This window comes from Fundulus heteroclitus, unplaced genomic scaffold (assembly GCF_011125445.2).
Source record: "Fundulus heteroclitus isolate FHET01 unplaced genomic scaffold, MU-UCD_Fhet_4.1 scaffold_39, whole genome shotgun sequence".
NCBI classification, from domain to species: Eukaryota; Metazoa; Chordata; class Actinopteri; order Cyprinodontiformes; family Fundulidae; genus Fundulus; species Fundulus heteroclitus.
The window spans coordinates 3,203,279-3,231,213 of NW_023396803.1; the positions used below are offsets into that span (position 1 = coordinate 3,203,279).

Below are 27,935 nucleotides of genomic sequence, written 5' to 3' on the forward strand. Positions count from 1 at the left end.
AATCGGGGACATTTCCGGGGACAACTTTTGCCGGGGACAGGTCATCCAAAACGGGGACTGACCCCGGGATCGTAAACGTGACGGTCACGTCATTTTTGGCGTCAAAATGATGGCACAAGTCCTGACATAACCCGTAGTGTCCCAATCCTCCAGTTTTGGACGCTTGTAACCTGCGCACTCGAACCCTTGTGTGCAGTTGCAGCGGTGCTCATTTCATGAAAGTGCGTTGGATTTAGTGTGAGTATCGAGCCAGAGCAAGAGTCGCCTTATTTATTTTCAACACGATTGCTCTCCAAGGGGTGGCAGTATTGTGCACAGCGTTACAAAACCCCGGCGAAGAAGAAAACGTTGGCTAACTCACTCTTCAGCGAGAGCGCAGTAAACATGAGTCTGTGGAAGTCTGTGTTGATCACTGGTTGCAGCAGAGGAATCGGGCTGCAGCTGGTTAAGGAGCTGGCTAACAGCAACGGTAGGCCAGCTACCATCATAGCAACAGCCCGCAACCCGGCGGCTTCCACGGTAACGTTTAGCTTTCTTTCCCATGTCCTCACCGACAACACTGCATGAGCTAGTCCCAACGGCTCAGTTACGATTCGTTAGGCATACTAAATATAAGTTGTGTCACATACGTGCTGTACAAGTTTTGGTTCATAATGTCATACTTACCTTTTTAATTTATTTAATCGAAGTTATTACAGTGTCAGTCTGTTGTCAAAAGGGTGAGAGTTAAATGCGATAGTTCTCCCTCAGGGTCACAAAGTTACTTTGGTTCTTACCGCAGTGTTGTCACCATGGCAACGGATTCTGGGACTTTTGTTTTGATAGATTCGCCCTTTTGCAACGGCATCGCCCCCTTGTGGTGGGAACTAAGTGCTACAGTTTAAAAGGAGTCGATGCAACTCTTTGGTGGAATAAAATAAGCAAATAAATGTTTTTTGTGAGTTTTAGTTGCTTGGATGGCATACAAGTTAACCAGTAACATACTGCTGCTTCTATTTGTTGATAGGCAACATTTTTTAAAAAAAAAACAATTGAAATAATTGGAATTAAATGAGTGCATTACTGTCTCATTGGAGTGGATAAACAAACCCGTTTTCCATGGTATGCCTTTAATATATAATTCTGTTGTAGTTTTCATAAAGTTATTAAAATTACAATTTGCATTTCTTTACTATATATTTTATCAGCCTTTCCTGCCTTTTTGAAAAGAATGTATTTATATGTTGTGATTTATGACCTGGGCTTTTACACCATATGCACCAGAAATTGTGCTGACTGCAAATCTAACCATAGTGTTTCAAGCTTCTATGGGTGAAAGAATAGACATCACATTTAATCAATCTAATTATATGGGCTTGTTGAAAGTTGTTTTTTCTTGTTTCTTTTGGAAATGTTCTTTCAGGGACTGTTCATTTTTAGGCATGTTGCTTTTTTTGCTTTTTATGGTTGCCCTTAATATTTATATTAAAAGATTGTGAGTTTTGGCTTTTGCCAATTTGGGAACTATGTGCTTTGTGCTATATAAGATAAGCTTTATTGATCTCACAATGGAGAAATTCTCTTGTCCCATCGGCTCAATAGTCAAAAGTCAGAAGAAGGTGCCAAAGTAGGTAAGTACAATCAGTTAGATACAGTTATACAGCTATATACAATTCTATACACTTCTATGTATAAATATGTTATTGCACATATGTTATTATACACTTTGTACAGGATTATTGCACAGGATTATTGCACAGGTTATAGCACCTTGTTTAAATAGCTTATTGCACATACGTTATTACAGTTATTGTTGCATCTATGGTGCATGGTTGCAGTAATTACTATAATGGTTACAGGTATAGAGCAGCGAAGTATGATCAGGTAGCAGCAGGAATGAATGACCTTTATGTTGACAATATACCACATCACATTATTGCACATAGTTGCTGCAAAACACTTATTACAGTAATTGTAACAGTTATAATCCAGAGATTGTATTAACATGAGTTGCACATTATTGTACGTTAGTTATTGCACGTTACTTATTACGGTTATGGTTACTATTATATTGCAGCGTTATATAATCTGGTAGCATCAGGAATGAATGACCTGCGGTAGCGCTCCTTTTTACAGACAGGATGTCTAAGTCTTGCACTGAAGGAGCTGCTCAGCTCCTCTACAGTCTGCTGCAGGGGGTGGAAGGTGTTGTTCATGATGGATGTGAACTTGGACAACAGCCTCCTCTCTGCCACTTCCTCCACAGAGTCCAGAGAGCAGCCCAGGACAGAAGTGGCCTGGGCTGCTCTGCACAGAACAAGTGTGGTAGAAAAAAGGTGTCAGTTCAAGTGTAAGGAGAGATTCACAAGGCATGAAATACAGCTGGAGCCGGAGCTTTAAGAGCAACCTCACACAGAGGTGTTCAGCACATAAGCAGCATCTGCGTTGATAGTTGCCCAACCACAGGCTATCTGTTTAATGTTCATCCAGCAGCCCGCCAGCAACTAGACATGGGTTTACAGGGACAACAGGTTCAGTATAAAACACCCCTCCCCAGTGACACTGTCAAGATTATTCTTCATGATCCCACAGTGTTTTTTTGCCAGAGGGGATATACTTCAGGGTTTCCTCTGCTGGTGTTGTTTGTTTGTATTCTTTTTGTTTTGTTTTTGGGTGGGGAGGAGTATGATGTCATCATCTAATTTGCATGTTTGTTCATACATTTGGAACCCAGTGTACAGGAGAGCTTTTGCCAAGATGAGAAGTTATTATGAAATGATTTAAGAATTGTAATACATTGCCTGAGTTTACACTACATAGAACAATACTAAAAAAGACAGCTATCAGAGGCACACAAAGTAAATGAGGTGAATAAGTGATTGAAGCTGTGTGTGAATGAAATTCAGGAAACTTTTCGTGCAACAGTTTCAGAGACAAAACAGACTATTTTAAATCTGTTTTGTCTCTGAAACTTTTTAATCCTATAAAACCATCTTCGTGTTCTTCCACATCTCATCTTTTCTGAAATTCTTTCTTCAGTTTTAGATTGATGCTTTATTCATTATTGAATTTACTTTTATGTACTTTACCGTTCCTCCCCTAGTTGGTCGTATTGCAACCATGTGTGTTACATAGCGCCAACTGCTAGGGGTACCATTGCCCCCCGGCCCCCCCTCTAGCTCCGCTACCTGAGTATAAGTTTGCAAATAAAGGCTATATCTAATATAGGGTATACATACTTTACATTGTTTTAAAAAAAATGTAAAAAATGTAAAACTTCATTCTGAAGCTTTTATTTGGCCGTGTTGGTGCACCACAGTCAATTACATGTAGTGGAAACCCTGTAAGACACTTTTCTCACAGTTGAATGTGCCTAGCTGTGCCTCAAAAGTGAGGTGCCTGTAAGGCATCCTGATCAGATGTCCAAATAACTTTAATTGAGTCCATTCGATGTGGGGGGCACAGCCTTATTCTGAGTTCTCACCCTCCCTGCAGAGATGCCTAATTTAACCAGCTAGTATATGGGTTCTCTTTTATTCTCTCTCTTTCTCTATATGTGAAAGTTGGAATGTAGATGGACCGCTCAACTCTTTTTACCCATCACAACTGGCCATTGCAACAGCGTTCATTACTACAGACAGAGGCCCAACCCATCTTTCTGTCTTCATGTCTTGACCAACATAATTGAGGCAGACCACCAGCGTAGAGGGAGTCGTACACCTTTTTTCCACTGAGAACCATTACATCATGTTTAGAGGAGTTTACTCTCCTCACAGCACCCTGAAGGCATGGCTTAAAGTCACAGATAAAAACAGTTTATGACCAAAGAGCATCATTGTACCTCTGAGGTTCCTGAACCAGACACCTTCCTGACCACTGTTACACCTTGAAATCCTTTACCTGAACACCACAAACAGTGGTTTTTGTGGTGTCTAACCTGGACATGAATGAGCTTGAGTTTGTGCCAAGAACGTCACACACCTCTTGCTTTTGATTTACAGGGACCAGATAAACAACAGCACCGCTCTGGCTCCGGAACCAGTCTCCTTGAGAGGGGCTGGACATTCTTCCACTCTGGAGTTGCCCATGGTGAGAGGCGCCGAGCTGGGGTTGGCGTGGTTGGGAGGAATGGCCCACCTGATCTGAACTCGAGTGGTGTTTTGTTGTTGGACTTCTGTGCTCGTCATGGATTGTCCATCACAAACACCATGTTCAAGCATAAGGGTGTCCATATGTGCTCTTGGCACCAGGACACCCTAGGTCGCAGTTCAATGATCGACTTTGTTGTCGTTTCATCTGATCTGCGGCCGTATGTCTTGGACACTCGGGTGAAGAGAGGGGCGGAGCTCTCCACCGACCACTACCTGGTGGTGAGTTGGCTCCGATGGCGGAGCCAACTCACGCCGAGGCAAAAACTCGGGCGTGGGAAGAGTTCGGAGAGGCCATGGAGAAAGACTTCCGTACGGCTTCGAAGCAATTCTGGTCCACTATGCGGCGTCTCAGGAGGGGGAAGCAGTGCAGTACCAACACTGTTTACAGTGGGGGTGGTGTGCTGCTGACCTCGACTCGGGATGTCGTGCGTCGGTGGGCGGAATACTTCGAAGACCTCCTTAATCCCACCAACACGTCTTCCATTGTGGAAGCAGAGCCTGAGGACTCTGGGTCGGGTTCTCCCATCTCTGGTGCTGAGGTTGCCGAGGTTGTTAAAAAGCTCCTCGGTGGCAAGGCCCCGGGGGTGGATGAGATTCGCCCTGAGTACCTTAAGGCTCTGGATGTTGTGAGGCTGTGTTGGTTAACGCAGCTCTGCAACATTGGGGGCAGTTCCTCTGGATTGGCAGACTGGGGTGGTGGTCCCCCTATTTAAAAAGGGGGACCGGAGGGTGTGTTCCAACTACAGTGGAATCACACTCTTAAGCCTCCCTGGTAAGGTCTATTCAGGGGTTCTGGAAAGGAGGGTCCATCGGATAGTCGAATCTCGGATTCAGGAAGAGCAGTGTGGTTTTCGTCCTGGCCGTGGAACACTGGACCAGCTCTATACCCTCAGCAGGATTCTGGAGGGGGCATGGGAGTTTGCCCAACCAGTCTACATGTGCTTTGTGGATCTGGAGAAGGCATCGACGATGTCCCCCGGGGGATCCTGTGGGGGGTACTCCAGGAGTATGGAGTACCGGACCCTTCAATAAGGGTTGTCAGGTCTCTGTACGACCGGTGTCAGAGTCTGGTCCGCATTGCCGGCAGTAAGTCGGACTCTTTTCTGGTGAGAGATGGACTCCGCCAAGGTTGCCCTTTGTCACCGATTCTGTTCATAACTTTTATGGACTGAATTTCTAGGCGCAGCCAAGGTGTTGAGGGGATCCGTTTTGGTGGCCTTAGGATTGCGTCTCTGCTATTCGGGGATGACGTGGTCCTATTGGCTTCATCAGGGCGTGATCTACAGCTCTAATTGGAGCGGTTCACAGCCGAGTGCGAAGCGGCGGGGATGAAAATCAGTGCCTCCAAATCCGAGACCATGGTCTTGAACCGGAAAAGGGTAGAGTGCCTTCTCCGGGTTGGGGAGGATGTGCTGCCCCTAGTGGAGGAGTTCAAGTATATTGGGGTCTTGTTCACAAATGAGGGGAAGATGGAGCGGGAGATCGACAGGCGGATTGGTGCAGCGTCTGCTGTGAAGCGGGCGCTGTACCGATCCGTTGTGGTGAAGAGAGAGCTGAGCCAAAAGGCGAAGCTCTTGATTTACTGGTCGAGCTACGTTCCTACCCTCATCTATGGTCACGAGCTTTGGGTCGTGACCGAAAGAACGAGATCCCGGATACAAGCTGCTGAAATGAGTTTTCTCCGTAGTGTGTCTGGGCTCTCCCTTAGAGATAGGGTGAGGAGCTCAGTCATCCGGGGAGGACTCAGAGTAGAGCCGCTGCTCCTCCACGTCCAGAGGAGCCAGTTGAGGTGGCTCGGGCATCTGGTCAGGATGCCTCCTGGACGCCTCCCTGGTGAGGTGTTCCGGGCACGTCCCACCGGGAGGAGGCCCAGGGGAAGACCCAGGACACGCTGGAGGGACTATGTCTCCCGGCTGGCCTGGGAACGCCTTGGGGTTCCTCCTGAGGAGCTGGGCCAAGTGGCTGGGGAGAGGGACGTCTGGGCCTCCCTACTGAAGCTGCTACCCCCGCGACCCGACCCCAGATAAGCGGAAGAAGACGGACGGACGGACGGACAGATAAACAACAGATCCTTTTTGTGGTCTCTATTGTTACATGATGTTAATCTTTCATTTCTGGTTTTATTCATTGGTGCCGCGTCAATCTCTCATCTGTTTTATTATTCAATTAGCCGTGCGTCTGTGTGTTTTAGGTTTCTTGTTGTCAATCTTTCTTCATATCTAAAGACTCTTTCCTCTTCCCAAAATCTGTTTCTGTTATGTTTGCTGCTCAGTGGGTTTAGGAGGGGGTTGGAGTGTGTGTGTTGGGTTGTTTTAGTTGTCGCTCTGTGATGTGCTTGATTTTAAGGTTAGGGAATGGAGCAAGCAGTGTTGGTGTATCCCTACAGAGTCATTAGAAAGAACACGTGAACCATCCTTCAATATGAGGATTTATATGAGGATTTAAGACTCATAGCATTTATAAATCGTGTAAAGCTCACCTAAAATATAGAAATCTCAACAGGTGGCTATCCTGTAATTTTATTTTCAGTAAATATTAAACCAAAATGATAAAACAATATGTGTAAAACTAAGTACATCCTTTCAGTTACCATAGGAGATAGAAGAATGCAATCAACTATTCACTATCCTGACAGCTGAAATAGGCTGTAATATCTTTTTATCGTTACTGTGTTCATCATGTGCTTTTGGTGACACTTCTTATTTTTCTGATGTTTAACCTGGATCACTTGAAACACAAATCACTTCGGGCTGTGCTATAGAATCAAACAGTTTTTTCAAAGTTGTCACGTGGGTTCCTTTGCATAACTCTGCATAACTTTGTTGAATATTTTCTCAGGTGGTGTTGGTGGGATTTGAGTGCCAGATATTGAAATCTGCATTTAGTGGCCTATCACTCTTGATAAGTCCTTCCTGAATGCAGCCTCTCTCTATGTTGAAGCTTGTTGAATATGTGTTGTTTTGTTAAAAGGTTTGTACTGGCTTCTCACTCACAAGAGTTTTATTGCACTGTGTAGCAACAAGGACGGTTGCTATGCAGTGTAGCAGCCTTGTTGTTATCTTTAAAAAATGTGGCAGCAGATCCTGCCAACACTAAGCATGCCTGTAGGGATTTTATCTCTCTTTTTCTTTCTTTTTTTACCTGAAAAGCAGGGTTGTGTTCATCCTAGATTTCTGTATAAAATATCTACAATGTTGTCAAAATGTGTTTTGTTTTTGCATGCTTAAATGTTTTAGATTATCATATTATTTTAATATCCTGAGAAAAAAAACAAAAAAAATTCTCAAGTAATTATTTTATTTATTAGAAGAGAAAAGCTACTCAAACCAAACCAGCCAGACTCTATGTGTAATAAAATTGGAGCCCCCGATTAATCCTGGATTTCTTGTGATGAACTCCCTGTGATTTATTGCAAAGAGTAGCCATCTTGGAAGCTGAAATTTGTGAGTTCGATTCCTGCTTCCTCCTGCCTCATATTAGTTTATGAATGTGAATCCAAATGGATATATGTGGCGCTAGACAGACCATTCAGTCTTTTTCATGACATTCTTTGAGTTCAGTTTGTTTGACTAGCTACTCCTTGGCTTGATTGCTACCAGACCTGTAGAATAAAGAAAACACTTAAATAGAACCTGCATGACAACATAAAGTAGGCTAGAAGATCTAAAAAATGCAATAACGGGAAATCTAAGAACAAATGAGAAACAAATGAATCCAATCATTGGTAAAACACTGGAAAGACACATAATCTTCCGGCGTACAGCTCCGCTACAACTCGCGGATATTTTCATAGAAAATGCCGGCAAACTCGCTGGAAACCACTCATCTACCCAGCTGATCAGCGCCAGCTGGAGTTACGGTCATGTAGTGTTTTTGAACTTATAATCACTTCTACGCTCGATTGTTTTCGCGGCTTCGGAGTACTATGGGTACCAGTCCCGGGGGCCTGTGAGGCGGCGGACTCGCCGAGCAGCTCACGCCGGTGGAAAGCGAAGCGGAAGCGGTGTAGCCGGCCGAAGAAACGCGGCTGCCGCAGAGGCTTAGCAGCTAAGCTAAAGGCTAACCCCTTCAGATCGCCACTCCCATCCATCCTGCTGTCCAACGTCCGCTCACTGGACAACAAAATAGACCATTTACAACTCGAGCTCTCTGCAAAGAGGGAGTTTAGAGACTGCTGTGCTCTCATCCTGACGGAGACATGGCTTACATAATCAATCCCGGACAACGCCGTTAGCCTGGAGGGGCTAGCTACTTTCCGCGCTGACAGAAATAAACAACTCAGCGGTAAGACCCGAGGAGGCAGACTCTGCATTTACATCGATAACAACTGGTGTAAAAATGCTAGAATAGTCACAAGTTCTTGTTCTCCGGACATCGAGCTTATGATTATTAGCTGCAGACCTTTTTATCTCCCTAGAAAGTTCACTGTTATTATCATTACAGCGGTTTACGTGCCTCCCAGCGCAAACACAAAAGAGGCCATGAGTGTTCTCTATCGGACTATCTCTGAGCTGCAATCTGCACACACAGAGGGTTTTCATTATTGCTGGGGATTTTAACCAGGCAAATATGAAGACTGTTCTCCCTCATTTCTACCAACATGTGGATTTTGCAACTCGGGGAGAGAACACTCTAGACTTAGTTTATACAAATATTAAAAGCGCATTCAAGGCAGCCCCCCGCCCCCACCTGGGCCCTTCAGACCACATCTCTGTGATGATGTTTCCTGCATACAAGCCCCTGCTAATCAGAGCTAAACCTGTAGTGAGGCAGGTGAGGGTGTGGACTGAGGGAGCAATGGAGGCACTCCAGGACTGTTTAGAGTGCTCTGACTGGAACATGTTCAAAGCTGCAGCAACTTATTAGGACAAGATGGACATTGATGAGTATGTCATGACTGTGTCAGCCTACATCAACAAATGTATTGAGGACGTCAGCACCACCAAGACCATCATCACCTGAGTCAACCAACGACCCTGGATTACTGTGGAGGTCCGTCAAGCGCTAAAAGCAAGAAACTCAGCCTTCAAGTCTGGTGACAAGGAGGCACCGAGGACAGCGAGAGCCAACCTGAACCGTGCCATCAGGTTAACAAAGCGGAACCACACTAAGAAAATCCAGGAGCTTTTCCCTGACGCCAGCAACACCAGGAGCATGTGGAAAGGCATACGGGCAATAACAGAATACAACACGCCCTCCCCCCGGTGGGCGAAGTTGGGCGAAGTTGATGCTGACTTTCTTAACGGACTAAACAACTTCTTTGGGAGGTTTGAGGCACTAAACAGCACTCCAGCAGTGAAAGCAGTCACCCATCAGGAAGAGGAGGTCCTCTGCCTTGACACAGCCGACATGTGGAAGACTCTAAGGAGAGTCAACCCGCAGAAGGCCCCAGGTCCCGACAACATACCTGGGCAGGTGCTCAAGGAGTGTGCAGGTCAGCTGGCTGGTGTCCTCACAGACATTTTTAACACCTCGCTGGAGCAAGCCACAGTGCCAGCATGCTTCAAGTCTGCCTCCATCATTCCGGTGCCAAAGAAACCTCAAGTCACCTGTATCAACGACTACCGGCCTGTTGTACTGACTCCCATCATGATGAAGTGGTTTGAAAGGTTGGTAAAAGAACACATCGTCTCCAGTTTCTCCCCAACACTAGACCGGTTCCAGTTTGCCTACCGACGGAACCGCTCCACTGAGGACACCATCTCCTCCGCTCTCCACCCGAGCCTGACACACCTGGAGGAGAAGAACACGCACGTGCGGATGCTGTTCCTGAACTTCAGTTCAGCATTTAACACCATCATCCCACAGCACCTGGTGGGAAAACTGGAACATCTGGGCTTCAGCACACCCCTTTGCTACTGGCAGCTAGACTTCCTCACCAACAGACCTCAGTCAGTCCAGGTCGGACAGAACACCTCTGATGTCATCACCCTCAGCATGAGCTCCCCTCAGGGCTGTGTCCTGAGCCCCCTGCTGTTCACTATGATGACTCATGACTGCGTCCCCAGGTTAACCCCCAATCACATCGTGAAGTTTGCAGACGACACAACGGTGGTGGGCCTGATCAGAGACGACAACGACCAGGACTACAGAGAGGAGGTGGAGCAGCTGGTGGGCTGGTGCAGAGAAAAAAAACTGATCCGGAACATGGAGAAGACGAAGGAGATCATTGTCGACTTCGGGAAGAACCGGCCTCACCACGCTCCACTGCTCATCAACAGCTCAGATGTGGAGGTGGTCAGCAGCACCAAGTTCCTGGGGGTGCACATCACGGACAACCTCACCTGGTCTGTGAACACCACGTCACTGGTGAAGAGGGCACAGAAACGACTGTACTTCCTGCGGAGGATGAGGAGAGCCCACCTGCCCCCGCCCATCCTCACGACCTTCTACAGAAGCACCATAGAGAGCATTCTGACAAGCTGTCTCTCTGTGTGGTGTGGAGGCTGCAGTGCCTCCGACTGGAAGAATGTGAGGAGAGTGGTGAGGACAGCAGAAGGGATCATCAGGGGCTCCTCTCCCCTCCATTAAGGACATTTCATCTCAGCGCTGCGTGTCCCAAGCCCGAAACATCATCAGGGACCCCTCACACCCCCACCATGGACTGTTCTCCCTGCTGCCCTCTGGGAAGAGGTTTCGCAGCATCCGCTGCAGGTCCACCAGGTTACACAAAAGCTTTTTCCCTGTTGCCATCAGACTGTTGAACTGCTGAAGCTATAAACTGGACTCTGTACCACATTCGCATATTTGCACATTTGCATCATTGCATCCTTATCTAGCATTACAAATGCTGCCGAACTCTCAGTTTCTAAAATGCATTCTTGCACAAATGCCCTTTGCACCATAATTTCTGCACATACAAATGGTTTTTAAAAATACTCACCTGTACAATGTAATCGCACACTGTCTCTTTCCCCTGCATTGTTTACATTTCAATTGTTTACTGTTAAATCACTGCTGCACTTTATTCTGTAATTTACTGTAAATTTCAAGCTGTATGCAAACGAAATTTCGTTCTGTACGCACTCTGTGCATACAAAATGACAAATAAAGTTGTCTAAGTCTAAGAATAAAAAACGAACATATGAAAAAAGGATGTTTTCATCTACCAAAGTATATGACAGAGCAACAAAAGTCTGTGAGTCGTAAAAAGGTTACCATTTCTAAGGCTTTGGAACTCCCAAGAACCGTGGGAAGATCTCTTACCCACAAATAGAGAAAACATGGAACAATAAACCATCCTCAGGAGTGGCCAAAATTACGTTTAAAGCACATCAGTGACTCATCCAGGAGGTCACAAAAGAGCAAGAAAAATATTTAAAGAGGACATGTGCTTTTTAAATGCTCTCTTTGAAATCATTCAGTTGTGGTCTATCTACAATGAAACTGCAATGCTTTGGTCTAAATTCCTCATTATTGTTGCCCCACAGCGCCTCTTTTGCCCCTGTTGTGAGGTACATCTAAGAGGACCTGGTTTTGGTGTTGTCTCTTTAAATGCCTATGAGCCACTTCACACCCGCCCCCTCCACAGAGTGCTCCACAACACCCCAATTGGCCATTTTCGTAGTATGCTGTGGGATGGTGTAATGAGTTGTGGGGGTTAATACACCCAACAACTGAACATTTTGACAGCTAGTTCTATTCCGGCTAGTGCCGGAATAATAAAAGTGGCAAATTGGTGAAATTGGTTAGCCGGAGATCCATGACCTTGTCTGGCAGCCCTGCAGTGAATAATGTGACATAATTATTGAAAAAAAATGTAATAGAGAACACAGAAAACTGAATGGCTTAAAAACTATGACCCAATATAAATATTTTATGCAGCACCTGGACCGACTAATTTCAAATTTTCTGCACTTCGAGATTTCCAAGTACACAAATAAATTTATTTAAAGGCTAAAAAGTGGCCTTTACATGATATGTCCCCTTTAAGTGCAGTAGGCCTTCCTTGCCTCAGTTAGAAGGCATTTCTGTTCATGGTTTAACGAGAGACCTGGCCAAAATAGCATATTTGGAGAGTTCCAAGAACAAAACCATGTCTGACCAAAGAGGGAAAAAAATATTTAATTGTTGCAAATGACTGATGGCAATTCCTGCTGCCAAGGGTCAAGAATCTATAATTTATTAGGTTTAAGAAACAATCATGTTGGGCTAGGTTAGTTTGGATATTCCCATTGGTTAATCAAACCGTTTAAAAGATAAATAAATTAAAAAAAATGATTTTTGTCAAATATTAAACATTATTTGATTATCTGAAAAAAAGAAAAAAAAACAGGACAAATACATTTTCACAACTTTGTAAATAATTATTCATTCTTACTTTGACCTTTTTTCCTTTCTGAGATATTGTGTAATAACCTAGTCTAAGTAGTGCTAGGCAGGCTGTGTCAAGTATGTTCTTAAGAGACAAACTGGACAAGTTTTTGTTTCAGCTCATTTACATATTGTCTAAGTAGGATCGTCTGTGGTTTGGGCAGAATGCTCACTGAAACCTTGGGTCATGGCAAAGTTGTGTGGATGTTTTATGTAGCTCCAAGGTGTGTTCAGATGTTCTATTAAAGCGTGTTCTGAGTTGTTAGATCATCAGAGTACAGGTTGTTTGCCAACCCAAGGAGTCAAATTTGTCCTTCTTTGAGCCTTATGATCAGCTGAAAGCCCCCAAAACAAACAGCAGTGATGAGGTTGATCCATTCCTTTTAGGTCTCTGATCCACCCCGGGAGTAAGTCACACAGTATTAATGACTAAAAGCTGTAAGGGTAAGGTGGTATTTGGAAAGTGATAAAGTAAAAAGCACAAGCAGCACAGATCAGATGGCACAAACAGGACAGAGACATTGATCTGATAAATATGCTGATGAGCAGAACCTGGTGCAGAGAAGTTTAGGATAGCACAGTAGAACGTTGTACGTACAGCACTGAATGCATTTGAGCAGTGTGCATTTGGACAGCACAGAGCTCACTCAAGTATAAGGGAAATCCCAGACACACATTTTCAGCAGATTGCTCATGTCGCAGACTGGATGCCTGTCTGTAAACATATTATTGGGAAATCCAAAATCCATAAGTTATGGACATGAATGTCATATTAATTTATAGTGTTTTGAAATAATTTATTTGAACAGTTTTTTGTTCAGGAGTGGAATAAGTACAAAATATACAAAATAAGAATTTGATAAACAAAACAAGTCAGGTCATCTCAGGTGTCCACTGGGTGTGGAGCCCATCACCATCTCCCGTCCTTCTCCCCTCCTTTGGCTGGCTCCTTGGCCCGCTGGTGCGTTGGTGGTCCTCGGTGTCAAGGGCTGGGTGCTTGGGTGTGTGCTGGCTCACCAGGGCTCCGCCAGGGGGCGAGGTGCCCGGCAGGGCCTCGGGTCTCTGGGCCCATGTCTGGATCCACTCCTGCGTAGCTGGCTGCTGCTGGAGCCCACGGCTTTGTAACCGCAGTTCCCAGGGGCTACGGCACTGTGACTGTTGAGGGGTTTCCTGGGGCCCTCCTCTGCTCTTCCCTGGGATGGGGGAGGCAGCTATCCCTGTGTTGGTCCCTCTTGGGCACCTTTGCTCTGGGGGTCTTTTCTGGCGTTTTGGGTTCTGGTTCCCTCTTTGCAGGTGTAGAAGCAGACACTGAGGCTGTTATCTTGCTCTCTCCTTTTCCTCTCCTCTATTTGTGTCTGCTTTTCTCCCTTTTAGCATTTTGTCTCATCTTTTTCTCTTCCTTTTTTTCTCTTCTACCTTCCCGTGTCTATGTCCGTGGAACGTGAAATAGTCCCAGAAAAAAATCTAATAAAGCTTTTTGTATATATAAATCAAGCAGCGTACTATGCCAAAAGCAGTAAGGCTCCACTTGTGAAAGTAAAATCTGTTGGGCTCTTTTTGGCATTAAGACAACAATGCTTAATGCCACACTGCCAGAATTCATTGTGGACTAGTTCTAATTCACACACAGTTCAACTGTTCAACTGTCCACCCTGAAATTCAAATAAACTATAAGCCTCAAAGAAATATGACACATGGGTGTGCATCTGAACACAAATGAGATCATTAGGTATATATTCAGTTTTTATTAGAAAGAAAAGGTTTTGCTTGTATTTCCCTTCAGTGCCACATCATGAAAATTCAGATTTTTACTGTTCATGGACTTGTATTGGAATAAACTAGATTGAGATTATAGCAAAGAATAAATCATGTCCACAATATGTAAAGTGATGTATTTTCCCTGCAGTACATAACATACTACATAAAGTATACAAAATACACAATGAATGCTAAACCTGAATTTCTTTTTATTGTAGGCTCTGCAGAACCTTTCAAAAACATATGCAGGTCTTCACATTATTACATTAGGTAAGTGAGTCTCTACTTCCTTTAAATTGCATATCTGTGTGTATAGAAATGCCAAATGGAGTGTAGACTACATGCAAAGTTTAATGTTGGTGCACATTTGTGTCACCATAATGCCCTACAACAAAGCAAATCAGTAGAAAACTAATGTGAGATGATCCTAATGCGAAACAAACCGTATGTTTATGATTATGGGTCAAACTTATTTCAGTGGTATTGCACAGACTGTGACCCTCTAAGTGGCAAAGGGTGAGTTTCAGTAATTAATTTGCTCAATTTGCATGCAATATATTATACATCAATCTTTGTGTTCATTCTCCATGAAATGATTCTTTCTCACTGTAAACAGTCATGGGTACATAGCATGTAAAAGTATATTTAAAAACAATGCAAGTTAAATATTTGTGTTTCCTTTCATTCCAGATGTAAGCAGTGAGAAGAGCATCAGTTCAGCCTCTGAAGAGGTCCTGTCTATCGTGGGGAGTGCAGGACTCAACTGCTTGATTAATAATGCTGCCATTGGATTCCCTACTAATATCAGCAATGTAACCCCAGAAGCCATGATGGCAAACTTCCAGGTCAACACTGTTGCACCACTCTTTGTAACAAAGGTACTGAAGGTCCAAATTCTATGGTTCTTGATACTAATATGGGATTGGTATTTGAAGATGTTTGATACTGAACTTAAAGGGACACTGTGTAAGTTTTACTCCCATCTAGTGGTGAGCTAAACGAAATTTTAACGATGAGAAGCGCGCTCTGGTGCCTCGCTGTTGAGCATGTAATAACTACTACAGAAGCCGTGGCATGTCATAAATGCGACAATGTATTGTCAAAACATGGCTGAAAGAAGCGTACGCTCACCTGACTTCTGTGAAGAATAAAAACAACTGATAACTAATGCATCAGAGCTCGTCCAGTATTAGCTAACAAACAAACTAGATGTCTCTGTTGAGAAGACAGAGTAGCTGTCGGACTATACTGCCCTGTTTGTAACATAATGATAAAAACTTAACTTCACTGTTTAATTAACTTACCTGTCCAGGAGAATGCCTGTCACCTCAGCATCCGTTTTGAAGGCCTGCTCCCTCATGAATTATCTCAATCTGATAAAATTACTTTCTCTTCCCTCTCACTGGGCAAAGACTATGGATGGTTCTCCATTTCAAAAGAAACCGGCAAGTAGAATAATCTATGTTTGTCTTTACTTGTTTTATTTTCCTCCTCCACCGACAACCTTGCAGAACCGACAAGGTTCTGCAACAGGACAATTATCCAAAAAACACCAGCAAGTCCACCTCTGAATGGCTTTAGAAAAACAAAATGAAGACTTTAGAGTGGCCTAGTCAAAGACCTGACCGGAATCCTACTGAGATGCTGTGGTATGACCTTAAACAAGCAATAAGCAAAATTTCATTGTTTAATATAGAAAGAACTAAAAAAATAGTGATGTGAAGAACTAACGGTATCTTTTTAGATTGAATATGGTATTATGTCACATACAGTCTCTTCTTTACAAGTTCATGTGAACAGCTGCCTCTCAGGGCTAAGCCCCACCCTGCCTACAAAATACCTCCATCAGAGCAGTGTAGCGTAGAAGTAAAATGGTGAAGAGAGCACGTCCAGCAGATTGAAACGTTCTCTTGCTAAAAGAATTATAAAGTTATGAGTTGCTTATTTTTTCACAAGTCATATTCTTTCGAAAGGTGATGCTTTTTTGCTGTGTATTTATCCTTTCCAAATATGTGCATTCAAGCCGACGGGTGAGAAGGGGAGGAGAAGGGATCTGTAGACCAAAACAAGATGTCACACATCTTGTTTTGGTCTACAGACGGTGCTCAACAGACCACCTAGTGGAGAAATTTTACTTATTGGTCCTTTTAAAAAGATCATTTATGCTTGAAAACCCTCTTTCACAGCGCTGGAAAAGACTCATTGCAAGTTATCGCAAACCCTTGATTGCAGTTGTTTCTGCTAAATGTGGTCCAATCAGCTATTAGATCTAAGGGGCAATCACTTTTTCACACAGGACCATGCAGGTTTGGACTTTTTCTCTATCAATAAAAAGCTCTATTTAAAGTATGCATTTTGTATTGACTTGTATTGTCTTTTACTAATATCTTTTGATGTTCAGAAGCAGTTAAGTGTTACAAACATACAAAAAAAAGTTATCAAGACGGGGTTAAAGGCTTTTTCACACCTCTGTATTTGAACTGTTACTTTATATGAACTGGTAACATTTTTGGACATCTGTTTGTAACACTGGCCAATTTATGTGGTGCACCTGTTCAATTGGTTATTAACTGTTATGCCAGAAACCCATTTGATTATGATTATTATTATTAATTATAATTTGCTATTATAATTTTAATAATAGGTCATTCAAACTCAAATGGTTGTGATCTCAGGGCTATAAGCTTGTAATGATTAATACCAATAATGCATTTATTAATTAGCTGTTATGAACTTATTTCTGCTGGAACAGTGTGTTCTGATCGGTCTCTGACCAATGAGATTTATCCAGCAAGCGTTGAGAACTTACTCCTTTACCACATCCTTACTCCTTTACCACAAACCAATGAAAATGTCTCAGTTGATTTTCAGTTGTTAACTCAAAAAGAGGTTTTTCAAAGTGGCAATTCTTAGTTCAACTCACAGTTGTTTAAACATCACATTTAAGATGTCGGCACTTGACGTAGCAGCATTGAAAGACAAAATAGCTTTGAGAAACTAGATGGACGCTTCTGTATTTCACAACAAGCTTGCTAACCGCTTAGCTACTCTGCACCTTCCCAAGATGGCAACTATGACGACATATGACAACCCCTTCTTGTATGAACCGATGTGGCAAGTGAATTTCTCCATTGTGAGATCAATAAAGCCTATCTTATGTTATGTTATAACCTACGACCTTGCGTGATGCATGAGGGGAAGGTCTTAATGACGTATTTAGCACATACGCTCGTGGGGGGCGTGCTTTGACCAGAGAGGTGGTCTTAATCCTGAACAAGGATTTCAAAGAAAATGCGGGAGAACTGAAAAGGGATAGACAAAGGGATCGGGATGAAGATAAGACGAGAAGAATGGAAAGGAAGATCGATCCTCGGCGGAATCAGCTTATAAAAACCACAAACCAAACACAGCCAAAATCACTTACAAAATGCATACACATACATCAAAAATATCCAGCAGTTAAAACAAACTCCGTCTCGGAGTAATCAAGCATTAAACTAAATCCTAATAGGTTTTGTCCAGGTACAAAATATCACCTTATGGGTGAAAAAGAGAAATAAGGGGGGTGGGGGGGGGGGTGGGGTCTGGTTTTACTTGTGTTGACTCCGTGGGAATGTCCCTGCTCCGGGTCTCTCTCGGCCGGCAGGTCCTAGAGGGGGGGCGGGGGGGGGGTACCACACAGTCTCTGAGCTCTTCAGACGCTTTGTTCGGCCAAACAAAAGCGAGTTCCTGACGAACGCTGGGAGATAAGCGGCTCTCAGTCTCTGATGGAAGTGAATTCAAAGTACTTTTTAAAGTCGACCTCCTGCATAGGAAAAGCAGGGATGAGTTTGATTTGGAAGTTCTCGGTCCAGCGAGAAATCGAACACGTGCAACGTGAGAGGATCCCAACGGATGAACAGCTGTACGTGTCTTCCCAGTTGGAGCGGTGCCAGTGAAGAAGAAAGATTTGAGCGTGGCGTGCTCTTTTATATCGTCTCATAGCAATGTTATCTCGTTGCTAAGGCTGGTGCCAGGATTACCATGATGCATGCTGGGAGTCAGCGGACATTTTGACCATGTTGCATCATGGGGGTTGGAGTGTGTCACGTCATAAATGGCATTACATTAACAAATACTTTATCAGTCAATGACACGAGAACAGCATAATGAATTCAATCACCCAGATATGGTGCAGACAATCTGCTGACATTCAAGAAAGTGCCTGAATGTTGAATGCCAGTTGTGTGGACAAAAAAAGCCTAGTTGATGTCAGAGATCAGTGGAGAACGGTCATACTCGTTTGATTGATAGAAAGACAACAGTAGTTCAGTTAAACATCCATTGGTTCAATTTTATTTATTTATATAGCGCCAAATCATGAAACATGTCATCTCAAGGCACTTTACAAAGTCAAGTTCAATCATATTATACAGACTGGGTCAGATTATACAGATTGGTCAAAAATGTCCTATATAAGGAAACCAGTTGATTGCATCAAAGTCCCGACAAGCAGCATTCACTCCTGGGGAACCGTAGAGCCACAGGAAGAGTCATCTGCATTGAACATGGCTTTGCTGCAATCCCTCATACTGAGCAAGCATGAAGCGACAGTGGGAAGAAAAACCACCCATTAACGGGAAGGAAAAACCTCCGGCAGAACCGGGCTCAGTATGAACGGTCATCTGCCTCGACCGACTGGGGTTACAGAAGACAGAGCAGAGACACAACAAGAGAAACAAAAAAGCACAGAAGCACACATTGATCTAGTAATCTGTTCTACATTAGATGGTAATAGCAGGTGAGCCGTCTTCTCTGGATGATGTCACAGTTAACAGAACGCCAGACCAGGTGTACCTACTATGAAGAAAAAGAGAGAGAGCAAAAAGTTAAAAGCTGAAATGACGACAGTCATTTCAATGTAATACAATGCAAAACTGGAGAACAGTAGACTGAAGAACAGTAGAAATCAGTAGAGTGAGAAAATTAGACCCTGATGTCCTCCAGCAGCCTAGGCCTATCACAGCACAACTATAGAGATAGCTCAGGGTATGAGCCACTCTAACTATAAGCTTTGTCAAAAAGGAAAGTTTTAACATTAGTCTTAAAAATAGATAGGGTGTCTGCCTCACGGACCAAAACTGGGAGTTGGTTCCACAGGAGAGGAGCCTGATAGCTAAAGGATCTGCCTCCCATTCTACTTTTAGAGACTCTAGGAACCACCAGCAGACCTGCAGTCTGAGAGCGAAGTGCTCTGTTAGGAACATACGGGGTAATCAGAGCTCTGATATATGATGGAGCTTGATTATTAAGGGCTTTATATGTTAGAAGAAGAATTTTAAATCCTATTCTTGATTTAACAGGAAGCCAATGAAGGGAAGCTAAAATTGGAGACATATGACCCCTCTTGTTGATTTTCATCAGAACTCTTGCCGCAGCATTTTGAATCAGCTGAAGGCTTTGAACTGCATTTTGTGGACTTCCTGATAGTAAAGAATTACAATAGTCCAGCCTTGAAGTAACAAATGCATGGACCAGTTTTTCAGCATCACTCCTGGACAGAATGTTTCTAATTTTGGCGATATTCCGGAGGTGAAAAAAGGAAACTCTGGAAACCTGTTTAATATGGGATTTAAATGACATGTCTTGGTCGAAAACAACACCAAGATTTTTAACTTTATTACCAGAGGCCAAGTTAATGCCATCCAGATTAAGGGATTGATTAAGAACTTTATTTTTTGAAGACTCTGGCCCAAAGATTACAACTTCTGTCTTGTCAGAATTTAAATGCAGGAAATTTAAAGTCATCCAGCTTTTGATGTCATCAAGACATGACTGCAGTCGAAGTAACTGATTGGATTCATCAGGATTTATGGATAAATATAGCTGAGTGTCATCAGCATAACAGTGGAAATTAATCCCATGCTGTCTGATAATTTTGCCTATCGGAAGCATATATATAGTAAATAGAATTGGTCCAAGGACTGAACCCTGTGGTACACCACAAGTGACCCTAGAGTTTGAGGAAGATTTATTATTAACATGAACAAACTGGAATCTGTCCGACAGATAAGATTTAAACCAGCCTAATGCTTTTCCCTTAATCCCTACAGTATGCTCAAGTCTTTGTAGGAGAATATTGTGATCAACTGTATCAAATGCAGCACTGAGATCTAACAGGACAAGTATAGACACAAGTCCATTATCTGAGGACATGAGAATATCATTGGTGACCTTCACCAGAGCTGTTTCAGTGCTATGATGAGCTCTGAAGCCTGACTGAAACTCATCAAGTAGGTCATTACTTTGTAAATGTTCACATAGTTGATTAGCAACTACTTTCTCAAGAATTTTAGATAAGAAAAGAAGATTAGATATAGATCTGTAATTTACTAACTCATCTTGATCAAGAGATGGTTTCTTAAGTAGAGGTTTAATAACAGCTACTTTAAAAGCCTGTGGTACATATCCATTTACCAAGGATTGATTAATCATGTCTAAAATAGGACCACTGATCAGAGGGAATACCTCCTTAAACAACTTGGTTGGGATTGGGTCTAACATACAGGTAGAAGGTTTAGATGAAGCTAAAATTTTTGATAGCTCAGAAAGCTCTACTGCTTTTAAACAGTTCAGACACTGCGCAGGTTCTAAGGATTCCTCCAATGCTGCTTCACTTACTGAGGATGAGGTAATCATGTTTGGGAGGATGCCAATTATTTTATTTTTAATGGAATCAATTTTATTTATGAAGAATCCCATAAAATCATTACTGCTAAGGGAATGGATGGATCAACAGAGCTGTGGCTCTGGGTAAGTTTGGCAACTGTACTGAAGAGAAATCTAGGATTATTTTTATTCTCCTCAATTAATGATGAAAAATATGCTGCTCTAACTCTGCGAAGGGTCTTGTTATACAACAATAGACTGTTCTTCCAGATTAAGTAGGATTCCTCTTGGTGTGTAGAGTGCCATTTTCTCTCCAATTTCCTAACATTGTGCTTCAAGGAACGCAGCTCTGAATTAAACCAAGGAGCCAGCTTCCTGTGAATAATCACCTTCTTTTTCAAGGGAGCTACATTGTCTAATGCAGAACGCAATGACGAAGTCATACCGTTTACAAAGACATCTATTTGTGAATTGGAAGAAACAACATTGCTGCCATCTACAGGGCATTTCTGCAATACGAAGGATATTAAAAAGGGGACAGACTCTTTAAGTTTTGATACAGCATTATCCGATAAAGATCTACTATAATGGAACCCTCTTTTGGGGGTGGAGAACTCAGTTAGATTAAACTCAAATGTTATTAAAAAATGATCAGATAGGACAGGGTTGTGAGGAAATAGTGTTAATTCTTCACAATTAATGCCATATGTCAGCACAAGGTCTAAAGTATGGAGCCAAGAGTGCGTCGGTTTATGCACATTTTGAGCAAAACCAATTGAATCTAGGATAGTTTTAAAGGCTAGTTTTGTCAACAGAGAGCAAAATTTATGAGGACTCTTTCCCAGGCCATGTTGAATCTTTGCCACAGAGAATTAAAGCAGCTGTGAGGAAAAAGGAAGTCTAACCTGGTACAATAGTATCTTGACTTACAAGTGTCCCGACTTACGGGTTTTTCGAGATGCGAGCTAGCCTCAGATGACCCACAGGGTGCACAAGGGAGCGCCACAATGAAAGCTGCAGAATAGGAGATATAAAGGAAGCAGTACACAAGAGGTTTTGCAATCACTGTTGCCCAATTAGCGGGTCATTAGACCCCATCTAGTGCCATTTTTCTTTCAGCTAGTAACAAGTCCAGAAACTTTTTTCTATTATTGGAAACATTAGTGCAGTTACTGTCTTGAGCAAACAATGAGTGCTACCATGAGCCATGCCCATGAGCCTCCTTCCCAAGCACTGTACTCAGTCTCACAGGCAGCTGCCTTGTCTTGCAGCAAACCCTACCTGCAACCAGAGCAGAGAGAGCAGAGACTCCATGTCCGTGTACAATGAATCATGTATTTGCAAATCTGCCCTCGGTGCTGCAGGTGCGGCATTAATCTCTCCAAGGCATACCTCTTTTTCCCCATCAAAACGTTTCTACTGTTGTTGTTTCTGACAGTACAAATAACTTTCCATGTCATTATACCAGGGCCTCCTTTCTGCCCACACAGACCGCAAGCATTTTGAATGCAAGTTTGCGCCTGATTTTCAAAGGTACTAAATGTAGGTGCAAAAGCTGCATCCACTATATTTGATATAGCAATTTGATAAATCGCTTTGCAGGTGGTATTTACATTTGCACATCCCCCCATAAATTTGTTGAAGACAAACAAGTAAAAAGGTTTTCATCAGCTGTTCTGCTCAGTTTATACTCTCAAATTGGTTTGATCTTGGTATGAATATATGCTTTGTACACGCTAATTAGTTCCCACATGTTTTAATACCTGCATACCTTTTGAAGATCAGGCCCTAAGTGGCCACTGAGTGTGAGTTCTGATTATTTTATTTTTATAAAATCTTTTTGTTATTTTGCTCAGGCCTTCATGCCTCTTCTGCAGACTGCTGCTACCAGGTCAAGTGGGATGGGGCTCCATAGAGCGGCAGTCATCAACATGTCGTCTGTCCTTGGTTCCATTACACTGAACTTTGGTGATGGCGCCAACTTCAGGAGCTATGCCTATCGAACCTCCAAGGTCAGAATACGCTAAATAAATTGCAGCAAACTGCAGGAGGTAGAATAAAATCTGATGTAAGTAATACTGATACAAACTTAATTGTCACCGTGAAAGAATGCAATAAGGCAGGTGTGTTTTTATGAGTAAAACCACACAGTAAGCGTATGCTTTCTCACATATTCTCCTCAGGCAGCACTAAACATGGTGACAAGGTGTTTAGCTGCTGATTTGGAGTCCAGTGGAATCCTCTGTATGTCTCTGCACCCTGGCTGGGTGAGGACTGACATGGGAGGTCCATATGTAAGTACTCTTTCACTCCATACATTTAAATATGCTAGAACAGCCATTTACTGTTGTTTCCTTTCTAAAAAATAATAAATGGCTTTAACTAGTCCAACAACCCCTAAGCACTTACACCACAATCAGTCATTCACCCTTTCACACCCTGATGGTGGTGAGCTATGTTAGTAGCCACAGCTGCCCTGGGCCAGACTGACAGAGTCGAGGTTGCCATACATCAATGCCACCAGGTCCGCTGACCACCGCCAGCAGGCAATTTGGGTGAAGTGTCTTGCCTAAGGACACATCGACTGAGACGGTCAGAGCAGGGGATTAAATCAGCAACCAGCTAATTGTCGGACGAACTCCCTAACTACTGTGCCACTTTCGGTATGACGTCACGACGTGACCTATGATTTATGACCTGTCACCCCATAACCTATGACTGTGTGACCTATGACCTATGATTTATGACTTGCGACCTATGGTCTAAGATTTAAGACATGTAACCCAACACCTAAAACCTTTGACCTAAGATTTATGATCGCGGGACCTATGGCCGTCTTAATGATGACCAGATACGTGAGCCTAGCAGGCATGTCAAGATAATTAATGGCTTCCTTATGTTTACCACATTACCGGCTTTAACTGTCTAACACCTTAAGACCTATGACTGCCTTAATGATGACCAGATGCTAGCAGGTGTGTTAAGTCCTCGTATACAAGAATCAGACTTACTTTCAAGCAGTTATCAATGCTGACACAGTTATAACATTGTATCATCACACATTTAAACTATTACTTAAAGAATAGGTTTAAATTCTGCACCATATGAACATCTCCTGGTTGTCTCAGGAGTAACTCATGATCACTTTGCAGCTCTGTTGAGACTACCACCTATTCAGTTTGAAATTCATACTCTTTAGTCATTTTTGTTGTCTATAAAACAATTTTGTTATATCTAGAAATAATACAACTAACGTCATCTTATTCTTATAAATAAAGGAGTTTTTATAGACTTTATGCTTGCTTGGCTCATGCATCTGGTCATCATTAAGATGGTCATAGGTCCTGCGATCCTAAATTTTAGGTCATAGATCACAGTTTACATGTCTTAAATCTTAGAGCATAGGTTGCAAGTCATAAATCATAGGTCAAAGGGTGACAGGTCATAAATCTTAGGTCATAAGTTGCATGGTGACGTTATAGGTCACGCGGTGTCATACCGGAAGTGGCATCATTTCAAAAGCGGGGTACCACTCACTTTTGGAATATGGGCGAGGCTTAGTGATTTGATGGAAGGGGACTTATACTATTTTTTTTTACATTTATTTCCAACTGACATAAGAGCTTGTTTTCTTGATTTTTGCACCCCCTACAGTGTGCCACTCCTTTTCCAGTGGAACAGAATCCAACAAATGTTTTATAGACAAAAGTTTTTAGTTTTTATTCTAAAAACTAAACTTTAATTTTCTTTAACCACCAGCAGCAGTGAACTATTTAGCCATATGGCTTTGGAGCCACTGTAGGCCTTAAGAAAGACTGAATCATGTAAACTGCTCTAGGCAGACTACGTTTTAGGGGCTAGTCCAGTGTAATAACTTCATAGTCACTGATGGACTAGTCTACCTCACATCCTTTGCCAAAATAACAAGGATGTTGCTTCCAATGTGCAGTCATCAGAAATTCTTGCGGTAAGACAAACAGCTTTACAGCAGCCTGATGTAAGGCCATAGGCATCAATAACCGTGTTACCAAGTCTGCTTGTTTTAAGTAATGTCTGGCTTGTTTTTTTCTCTTGCAAATTTCGCAAGTCGCAGGTTGCGGTTTATTTGATTTGTTTTTGACCAGGAAGTCTCTTATTTGGGCAATAAACTAAGCAACTAGTTCAAGAGCTCGACTACAATAGACCGACTGCACTACAGACAATGAGCTCAATGACTCTGTCTGCTTACACACATTTCTCTCTCACCCTCTGCTTGTCCCCCTCCCTCTCCTAAATAAACAACAGCTCAAAATAAGGCCCGTTTACACCAAGCCATGCCGAGACCAGTCCAAGCTTGGATCAGTTAACCGGGATAAAAACGGCCGTTTACACACAAGAGTTATCTCGGTTATCTCGGTTCCTTGGTTGCTCCTCGCCTCCTAGTGGCGATCTGCAGTACTGCTGCTCTCTGGCATTGAAGGCGGAACCAAACAAATCAAAATGGCGGCGCCCGTAACATTCAGGATGTTATGGTTAGACAGAGTCGGCTTTTGTGACGTGGATAAGACAAACGAACGTCTAATAAGGATTTACAGACGCAGGAAACAACAACAGACGCTGAGGTTCATCACACTGCTAAGCAGAATCATCTCTGGAAACCGTGTGGCACGGTAAGGAAGCTAGTATTATTATGAATGTCTGAAATTTGTCTGAATGGAGTGTGAATCGGGACGTGCAGCCAGACACGCCGGAAAACCCGCGGACAGTCAGCTGGCTGTAAGGGCATGACGCGGTCTGCTCATGCGCTCTTTATCAGATAACCGGGATAAAAAAAAACAGGCCAAGACCTACTAGGGAACTGGTCTGCAGTTAGCGCGGTCCGGTTAGGGTTAGCGCGGTCCGGTTCAGTCTGCTGACCGTTTACACACAAGAGTTATCTCGGTTACCGAGCTCGGACTGGTCTCGGCTCGGTTAAAAAAGTGTAGTGTAAACGGGCCTATAGACTCACCTGCGCTGCCTTATGCTGGGCTAACAGTGAGCCGCCAGGTCTCTATCCGTCTACATACACACGTCTCTCTCTCTGTCTCTCTGGGGTGATGGTGACAGTGGGCTGTAGCCATGGGGTTTGTGAGGCACACAGAGGGGAGGGAGCATTCACGACAGTGCTATTTTAAAAAGGTCCTGTAGGGGGAACAGGACTTGAAAATTACTTAGTGTGGCTTTAACATGTGACAACGCTGTGTGAATGTTTACCTAAGTGGATGAACATAGACAAAAATTTGAATACTCTTCATAGATGTAGTCAGTTTCTCCTCACCCAAAGTCATTATGGAGCTGTGATAAAGGCCTGCATGGTATCAAGAAAGCAATGTCTTAACAAGGATGCTATCTGCCTTCCTTATAGTGCAATGTCTGGGTGATGTCCAGCAATGAACTATAATTTAGATTGGAAAACAACTGTAATTTAAAAAAGGTATCATTAAATCCATTTCTAATATTGTGTGTTTCATTTCTGGAGAGAATGGGGAATTTGTAAATTCCCCTAAAACGTTTTCCCCAGTGATTCTCAACTATTTAATTCCAGTTACCTGATGTTTTATGTGTAAAGAAATAGAACTCTGACCTATAAATATTCATACAACAACTCCAAAGCTTCAGAGCAGATCTGGGTTAGTTTAATAAAGGGTCATGTTGTGCAATTATGGCTTTAATTATGAATATGGATACTGACATGAAAAACCAATATTCATAATTTGGAACCCCAACTAAAAATCATCCACAACAAATCTCTCTCTCTCTCTCTCTCTCTCTCTCTCTCTCTCTCTCTCTCTCTCTATATATATATATATATATATATATATATATATATATATATATATATATATATATATATATATATATATAGTACACTGATGATTGGGTTACTAGCAGTTATTAATTAACATTTGAAATTCTTGATAATCATTGATAACCAAAATTATCAGAGCATTATTGAGTCAGAAACATCTTACAGCTGTATATATTAGAGAAAGTCCTGGAGTGTGACCCTTTCTCTGTGTTTCAGGCCGACTTAACAGTAGAGGAAAGTGTTTCCGGAATCCTATCTGTTCTCTTCAGCCTTAACGAGCAGAACCATGGAGGATTCCTTGACTACCGCGGAGAGAACCTACCGTGGTAAAATAAACCACCAGGCTTTATATTTTTGAGATGCCACACAGTGTTTAAAAGCTGGGTGAAAGTTCACAATGGAGTGTCTTAACATCTGCTAGAAATGAAACGGAAAATATTCTAAAACTGTGTGAAATGAATGAGTAAAATATGCTTCTAAACACATTGTTTGTTTGGTTTTCTACAATGACATAAAGATAAAATGTGAAGACATAGCCATAATATCACATCTACGATATTAAACCTGTGTGTATTGAAGCTAATAAGCTGTGAAACAAAAAGTAACTGAATAACTAAGGTTTTAGGTCAAAGAACGTGGTTGCGACCAATAAAAAGGGAAACAAGGCTAGAAACTATTGGGGTTTCTTGAATCACTTCAAGTTTATTGTCATGGTTTGAGAAACATTAAATTACATTTTAAAAAATCATTACATTACTTTAGATTGAAAGAACTAAAAACTGCTTTTGTGAAGAACTAAAAGTATATTTTTAGCTGGAATATGGTATGACATCACACACCCTCTCTCTATGTTGTTTTCTAGTCTCTTGTTTACAAACCTGGGCTGGCCTCATGTGCATGTACGTGCATGTGGACAGCTGACTCTAAGGTAAGGGCTTAGCCCCTCCCTGCCCGGGGGACTGGTGGCGTAGTGGTTAAAGCACTTTCACATTGACAACCCTGAAGACAGAAGTGCAAAAGAATTGTGTGACACACTTAGAAACTTTGGTTTAACTCAACATGTTAAACAGCCAACACACAAACGGGGACATATTTTAGACCTGATCATCACTAAAGTTCTAAAGATTTCTAAGGTCACTGTAACTGATGTTGCCCTATCTGATTATTTTTCTGTTACATTTGAAAGCATCATTTCCAGTGACTCATTTAGCCAAAGGGACATGGTAAGAAAACGCAGCTTTAAGGACATGCCACGGAAA

General features: G+C 42.6%; 2 protein-coding genes across 5 annotated transcripts in view; one reads left to right on the plus strand and one right to left on the minus strand.

Annotated features, from left to right (window-relative positions):
• tesmin (testis expressed metallothionein like protein) overlaps nucleotides 1-1,017 on the minus strand; it is a 45,676-nt gene extending 44,659 nt beyond the window's left edge. For 2 of the 3 annotated variants that reach the window (XR_004929111.1, XM_036130888.1), the window contains exon 1: nucleotides 667-1,017. The gene's annotated coding sequence lies outside the window, so the exon portion shown is untranslated. The remainder of the gene's footprint in view (nucleotides 1-666) is intronic. The other variant, XM_036130887.1, reaches the window with a different exon arrangement.
• On the plus strand, nucleotides 1-27,161 carry zgc:110339 (SDR family oxidoreductase). Of its 2 annotated transcripts, none has more exons than XM_021311007.2 (6): nucleotides 1-519; nucleotides 14,420-14,471; nucleotides 14,892-14,932; nucleotides 22,706-22,861; nucleotides 23,033-23,143; nucleotides 26,893-27,161. In XM_021311007.2, the coding sequence occupies exons 1-6, from the start codon at nucleotides 385-387 to the stop codon at nucleotides 27,004-27,006; spliced, it is 609 nt and encodes a 202-aa protein (XP_021166682.2). In that variant the 5' UTR covers nucleotides 1-384; the 3' UTR covers nucleotides 27,007-27,161. The 2 variants fall into 2 exon arrangements, with proteins under 2 accessions (XP_021166682.2, XP_012708764.2); XM_012853310.3 differs by having other exon boundaries at nucleotides 4-519; nucleotides 14,892-15,079.
• The last annotated feature ends 774 nt before the right edge of the window (nucleotides 27,162-27,935 follow it).

Bases quoted from the DNA above. Each gene is read 5' to 3' on its own strand.
- zgc:110339 (XM_012853310.3), top strand. From the start codon at position 385: ATGAGTCTGTGGAAGTCTGTGTTGATCACTGGTTGCAGCAGAGGAATC. The intron at 22,862-23,032 runs GTCAGAATACGC...TATTCTCCTCAG, and splicing joins ATGCCTATCGAACCTCCAAG to GCAGCACTAAACATGGTGAC. The intron at 23,144-26,892 runs GTAAGTACTCTT...TCTGTGTTTCAG, and splicing joins CTGACATGGGAGGTCCATAT to GCCGACTTAACAGTAGAGGA.